Source organism: Pelecanus crispus, chromosome 6, assembly GCF_030463565.1.
Source record: "Pelecanus crispus isolate bPelCri1 chromosome 6, bPelCri1.pri, whole genome shotgun sequence".
Lineage (NCBI taxonomy): Eukaryota > Metazoa > Chordata > Aves > Pelecaniformes > Pelecanidae > Pelecanus > Pelecanus crispus.
In genome coordinates, this window is record NC_134648.1 from 41473756 (window position 1) to 41481362 (window position 7607).

Below are 7607 nucleotides of genomic sequence, written 5' to 3' on the forward strand. Positions count from 1 at the left end.
TTGTTTTGAATTACATTGAAAACTAGTCAAAAGCAATCACAAGAAAAAAGTTGAAAATGGTTAAATATGGCATTTCCCTGCGATAACAGCCATCCTCGCTTTGTTCTTTATTTTGCCAAAGTGCACATATAGTTAGTCTGTATAATTTCTTAAAGTTAGACTAACCATTCCAAATCTACCACAAGTTGTTTTAAACCTTTCTTATACAAGACAAAGACACAGCTCTTTCTTGCAAACCAAAGACATTTTCCATGTCAAAATTTATTCACTCATTCAGATGACTAAGTCCCTACATGTAGAAGAAATCAGTCCAAAATTTCTACTTAAACTTCCAGTCAAAATTTCTCTAAGCCTACCAAATGAGAAGCTACTAAGTGATCATACACTGGGTAAGTTATATATGTAACAAACTCAAGATCATACCAAATTACATATTCAGTTTCAGCTTCGTTTTAAATGTAAAATACTAAGGATCTGCTAGCTAACAAGCTAACTTTTTTTTTTATTCTGTTCCAGTAACCAGGCAACGGACAACTGTCCAACTGAGAATTATCTCTCTGAACAGCTGGCAATCAACACTTGGGGGTTTTTGGTGGTTAGTCTTCTTTTTTTTTTTTTTTTTTAAACTAGTAGAAAGTAATTCCAGTGATTACTTTACAAGCCTACACAGCTCTAGATTCCACCTCTGAAATCTCTATTCACTATTTAGTCATTTCCTTCGTCCCATTATCCTCAAAATTATTCACATAAGTAAATGTTTACAACAGAATCTGAAGATCTTAGATATCTACTTATGAAGTCTCTAATTACTTCAGGTTAACACTTTAGAAAAAAATCAGAAGTATGAAGAATAAAAATGAGATGCATTTATTGATGTATGACAAACCACCTTCAAGGAACCATGACAACAGACAGCTAATAACTACCGCCATTCTCGCTTCTAACTCCATTACTCTTTTTCCTCTTCCATAGCTGAAAAAGCAGTATTTCACTTCAACATTATTTCAAACGCTGATTTTTAAAACAGATTCTTTTCCCTACCAGACTTTAGTTAATTCTTTAGAGTTACAAATTAATATGGCAACTCCTTTATTATACAAAGGAAATAGTAACGGTGAACCAAGCTTGATATATCATACCTTCCCCCTTCCTTACAGTTTAATAGGAGTAATGAAGCCAGAAAGTGAACTTATTAATTATAAATTCCTCTAAAGTTGTGTTACTTACACATTCAAAGCATTTGAAAGGTTTTTAAGAGTCAGAAAAAGACACTTTTCAGAAGGGTAGTTGCAAGAAGATTAGGTAGACGATCTCCCATAATACATGAATGTTTCAAAAAAATCTGATATTCAAACACAAAACATCTTAAATACAAGTCACTTGGTAAAAACATAACATAGCCACCCAACGCTTCATACACTCTCTACACAAGGCGGGGGAGGAAACTCCTACCTTTTGTATTCTCCAAACATTTAGATCACTACTGATTAGAGAACTGCTATAAAAACAACACAGCTAATCTATTGTTAAAAGCAGTAAAACCTTATCCCCATTTAATTATGTTTTTATTAATCTCTGTTCTTAATATGATCTAATTTCAGTACACATATTACTTCATATTCCAATAAATTGAAAAACACTGACCGAGCTCAAATTCACTCAAGCACCAAGTTCAGACCAGGCAAGATCCTGTTGCAAGATAAACAACATGATGCGACGTAACATAATTTTGCACGTGTGTGTGCGCGCGTGTGTATGTGCAAGACTGGGGTGGGAGCGCAGAGAGCGCGCAAGAGTGCACGAGAGAGAAAGCAAGCAAGTGAGAGTGCGCGCCAGCATTCGCAATGGAAAAAAATACGTATGTCCAGAGTAGTTTTCAGTCCAGCGCTCACTATAATTCAGAATGGAGAAACAGATAAGACAATGAGAGCTTAATACAACAGAAATAGCGAGTCTTTTTTATATTATTCAAAATAAAACCATACATTAAAATAGCTTCACAGGATGGCCACTTTCTTTATGACGTTCACTTCATTAATATTAAAGTAGCATGGCTACATCTGTATTTAAATTTTGGAGAGATCCTACTAGTCAATACACATTCTGTACTTCTCTGCAGAAAGGATCAGCACCATTTAGTTTAAAAGTAGGGCATATTTTGCCATTTTAATTTCATTTCCACTAATCTAGGGGGACAAGCCTGAACAGAAAAGAATCAGGGGTAATCTAAGCACAATAACCAAAGTCAAATTGCAGAAGTCCAGACAATTAGAAAAAGACAGCTGGTAACCTGAAAAGAGAACAATAAATTGTGTACTCAAAAAATAAGACTGTAGTGGATGGTAACGTATTTATGTACTGCTTCCTATTTTGTAAACTAAAATGTTCAGTGAAAAGCTGGTTTTTTCCTTCAATTTCTTGTAATTAGAGCTGCCATATAATTCTTCAGTAATTATGTCACCTTTTGATGCACAAAAATAATTCCAACAGAAATCAGTCTGCATACTGAAGTCCTATATCACAGAGGGAGGCGGGGGGGGGGGAAAAAAAAAAAAAAAAAAAGAACACTATTAGATCATAGGAACTACTCATGTCTTCTGTATCACAACCAGCTTCCTCCTTTCCAAACAGCAACTTACTCAGACTGTGCTAAAACTTTTTGGAAATACAGAAAAGTTTCATAGAAGCTTCGACAAGAGAATATTCCACAGTGAAATGTACATTAAACACATTTATAGTCATAAGCATCAGAAGTATGGACTAAGTAACTTCTATTAGGAAAACAGAATAATTGTTTAAGAAACTTCTTAAGAAGAATAAACCATATCTTTACATTAGCTATTTCACAAGGTTTGTATTCCCTAATGCTATATGAGCACAAGAGTCTGGAAGAAACCCAAAAGCCATCAGCTCAGGGAATGCCAGGACCTCTGAAAATTCCATGGGCTGGTCGTCAAACACAAACAGAAAGACTAATGAGAGCTAGCCACACTGGAATCCATTTCTCATCCCTGTTCCATCCTTTAGCAGGTATCAGTCGCCAACTTCCTTAAAACACTCATCTTCTATACGACACAACGTGGCTGCAAATTCAAAGCAAACTGTACGAAGTCAAACTGAAACTGCATTTGCACCTGTTACAGTGAAACTGCTTGAGCCTTGCTGCCCTAGTTATTTATATTATTACTACTGATTTTAAGAGACAATGTGTTTATGTCACAAACATTTTTACTCATGTCATTCTAGCTTGCTAATTTTTGTTTTTCAAAGGTTCTTCTGCTACTCCTGCTGCATCTTTACAATTTGCTACACAAAAAAATATGTAATTCTGATTTAATCAGAAAACAGAAGAACTATGCTGGAGCACAGAACAAAAGATCTAATCTTTGGAGCGTCCTTTCCAAGTGAGTGTAAATAAACTGTAGTAAAATGAAAAGGCTTGTAATTTGGTATTTGGAATATTCTTCATAAACACCAATTTTCTGTAACATCCTTGCATATCTGATACCACCTCATGTATAATGCAGAAAATCTATTTCATTTTCATCTATTGACAGTGAATTTAATTTACTATTGCGGCTCTTTACCCAGATTATGTTATTAATTCTGCAATCAGGCTCTTTTGAATGCTTTTATTTCTTCCAAGAGTTTTCACAATTCTACATTGATTTTTTTTTCCACCCTAACATACCTTTCAGAATAAAAGACCATTTTTCTAACTTTCTAAAGAAAAGTTAAAAAGAAAAAAAAAAACTCAAAGACAACAAGCATCAGTTCATAAGCTGTATCTTTCAACAGGAAAAATCTACATGCATCACTTTAACCTCTGACATTTAAGTATTATAAACTACATTCATTAAGGAGATGTACAACAGGTGCATTAAAATTTCCACATCAAAAATCATCATCATAAATAGACCACAATCTCTCCATTAATAAAAAATTATCCTTTTCTGGCTGACACTAAAGTTAGAAGACGGGAAAGCTAAATGCTCCAATGTTAGTGTTCTGTTTACATCCATACCAACTGCCTTCACTATTTTGTAGAATTCAGTCATCTTGTTGAACTAGATCAAATGCAAAGCAGCTCTTATTTTTCCAACAGAAGAGAGTTGGGAACAGCTAGTCTATTCGCCAGTTACTCTTCAAAATAACAAAATCAAAACACCAAAAAAGCATTAGCTATGTTATTATTTCGCAACAGCTTTTAAAAAGTCCTCTAGAGCAAAGTTCAATTACAGAATGCTAATTTGTTCACCTTTAGGAAAGAATGATTATTCAACTGCAGAAGCTAAAGTCTTGTATATCATTATGTAAGACCCCCTCTTCAGAAATCTTACAAAGGATAAATGCTAAATCAGGTATTTATTATCGTTATACGCAAATATTAAAAACTTATTTCTTGTACATTAATACAGTTAATAAAATACTCATTTCTTTATTCATCCAAAGTATTTCACTTTTATAACAGAGTTTTCTTCCACTGTCATGATAAACATAACATAAAGAATATCTAAAGAGCAGCACTTATCCTCTTTACTTCACTCCAGAGCCAGTGAACAAAGCACTGAAGCAGAAAGAAGGTACATAATGGATTTAAAGTAAATGGCCCATTCTTTAAGAGGCAGCCTCTCATTTTTACTCGTTCTAACTTAATTGTCATTACAATGTCTGGAAACTTCAAACGAACAATTATTTTTACGCCAGCTGTCAAGTTGGTTCCTTAAAGCTAGAATTTTTTTTTTTTAACCAAAAAACAAAGCAATCAAAATTTTAATGAAAGTATTCTTTTGCAGAAACATTGTAAACATCTTTGAACATATTTCAATCAGTTAGTGCCCAGTCCATTCCATATACCAACACAGACAGAACATTTACATTCACTGTTGCACTTTGTAACATACTTTTCTGAGAAATAATGCTTCCAGCTGCACTGGAAGCTTAGTCGTCAATATATGAAACACACTGACACGTACATACATCCCTTGGGATTTAAAAATAAAGAATTGGCTAATTTTTGCACCTACCTGGGTAAAAATCTTTGGATTTAGACAGCTTGATGGTGGCCCCAGTCTCTTTCTGCAACTGAACAATTGTCTGTCCTCCCTTCCCAATTATAGATCCAGCAGCATAACTAGGTATGAGGACCTTTAGAAAATACTGGCCATCCTCTGAAAAATTGAGATATGCATGGTTAATATGGCTTACAAACTTTGATTTTTCCTCCCCAGACCCACAAATAAACAAAATGTTACATCTTTAAACTCATCCAGTAATTCACGCGTTTACATCTAACCAGTTGCGTCATTCTACAAGCCACGTTCAGACTATGCCTTTAACATTTTAAAATATGTACATTTATTCCGAGCAAATTAAAGAATCCACATAGATTCCTTAATTCCGTAAAAGAATAAGAATAAAATCCAAATGATATTTCAAAGGTGGATTTTTTCCCAATGGTAACCACAGCATGCAGAAATGATCAGAACCCTTTAAAAAAAAATAAAGCCCTGCACGAAAACGTGCCTAGTGACAACTACAACCTTGCTTGAAAACACTGCAAAAGAAATGCCAAAACTAAGAAGGAATGAATTGTAAATTCTGATGGGCTATTTGTTTGTCATTAGCAAACACATGAGAATAGCAATTAGCTATTGCCTGCATTCTTCTTAAGTGAGCAAAACGACTACTCTGCTACCAAATAACCCACCCAAAATGTGGGGTTTTATTCCAAGCATTTCAGCCACTGCCAAGAAAACAACTCAACATGGTGCGGATGGAATCACTCGCCTAAGTAATCCTGATGTATTCCTTTAGCACTTCTTAAGCGACAATGATCTCTTTTAAGCTCATTAATTAAAGGACATTAAGAAGAATTTTTCCCAACTGATCAAAAGCCTAAGTCACTTGTTTTAAATACACTTAAAAGGTGACGAGACAGACAATGCCAGTCCCCTACCTACCACTAGTGTTGAAGCACACGACCAGAACAGGAAAAAAAATAAATATAATGAATGGAGGGGAAAAAGAAAAAAAGGATTCCCAGTCTGATTCGGCACCTGCACAATTGTCTGTCCCCTCACCCCACTGGTAAATCCAGTCTGGATTTACCCCATTGGTAAATCCAGAAGTCTAAGGACCTCCTGTAACCGGCTCCGAAGAAGTGCAAGACAATAAGGAGCCGCTGGTTCCCCCGACTTAGGCTCTCCCCAGTAATTAAGGCATCGTCCCATTGGCATCGATATCGAGATTTTTATCATGAAAGCCGTTATCACGAAGTTGCTGGGTTCTTCCCCTAGGCGGAAGGAAGGATCCCAGCTCACCTTACTTCTCCTCCCCGAGACGAGGAGAAGTGCCTGCGTGTGCCAGCCGTGCCCGCCCGCATTAACGCCGCGGGCTGAGCCGCGCACCCTGCGCCGTCACACCGCCGCTCTCGGCACCGGGCAAGCGAATTCACCCCCGCCTCGGCGCATCGTTGTGGCGACTCCAGCGCGGCCGGGCAGAGATGCCGGTCCCGTTAGAACTCACCACCTCCAGGACGAGCGGGATGGTACCCAGCGAGCCCCCCGCCGCCGAGAGGCGACTCCCCCCCGCCACCAGCCAGCCCTCGCCCCCCGCCCGGCAAACACGCGCCCTGTGTGCGCTGACAATAGAAGGGAGGCCACGGAGGAGGAGAACGCACGGCGAGGCTGAAATTCAACTTGCGACCCGGAGGATGTGGAAGGAGGGAAGCGCGTTTGCCGTCTCCTTCCAGCTGCCATTTATTTTCGCCCATCGTTAAACGGGCGAGGGAAGAGAGCTGGGCTGCAGGAGCCCCTTGTGCTCCCTCCTCGTCTCCGTAGGGTCACGGCTGTGCAGCCCCGGCGTGGATATTAAATAAAAAAGACCGGTAGATGCTGAAAACCGACGCCATTTTGATGAATGATAACATTAGAGAAATGGGAATGTTTGGGGGGGAAGGGGGGAGGCAGGCAGGCAGGTAGGGAAGCGGAGAGGTGGGTGGGTTGGGCGGGGGGGGGGGGAGGTGACAGAGGATATACCCACCGCCCGTGTTGGTCCTCTTGGTGCTGCCGGCTTCAGGGGGGGCTTCAAGCGGTCTTTTCCGGGAGTCCGGCGGGTCCAGGTCTATGGGAACCCCGGTGTGGGTCCCGTTCTGCTGGATGGGAGCTGCCGCCATCATGTTTGCTGCTGCTCGGAGGAGAATTGTCTCTTCCCTTCTGTGGTGGGGGGGCAGGGAGGGAAGGGGGGAGGAGGAGGAGGAGGAGGAGGAGGAGGAGGAAGGGGGAGGAGGAGGAGGGGAGGGGGCTCGTCCCGTTCTCTTGTCCTTTTCGAAAATGTAGAGCTAAGACCGGGATTGTCGAGGATGCTGTGCGCCTTGTTTATCTGGCACCCGGGGGGAGGGAAGGGAAAGGAGGGAGGGAAGCGGGCAGGACTGGGCTGGAGGAGCAGCTGCAGTGCAGTGTCAGGAGGAGACGAGGAGAAGGGAGACAGGGGAACGAGGGGGGCGAGAGAGGGAAGAGAAGGGGGGAGAGGGGAGGAGGAGGAGGGGAAAGAGTGAAAAGAGTGAGACAGGAGGAGGAGAGGACAGAGTGAGTGGGAGAGGAGAG

The 7607-nt window shown here is 40.1% G+C and overlaps 1 protein-coding gene across 2 annotated transcripts in view; it reads right to left on the reverse strand.

The window, feature by feature from the left end:
• The window catches only part of NOVA1 (NOVA alternative splicing regulator 1), a 161873-nt gene extending 154693 nt beyond the window's left edge, over positions 1-7180 (reverse strand). For both annotated transcript variants that reach the window (XM_075712818.1, XM_075712817.1), the window contains exons 1-2: positions 7045-7180; positions 5028-5171 (exon numbers count right to left, since the gene is read on the reverse strand). In XM_075712818.1, the coding sequence (XP_075568933.1) occupies positions 5028-5171; positions 7045-7180 (280 nt within the window). The remainder of the gene's footprint in view (positions 1-5027; positions 5172-7044) is intronic.
• Between the last annotated feature and the right edge of the window lie 427 nt (positions 7181-7607).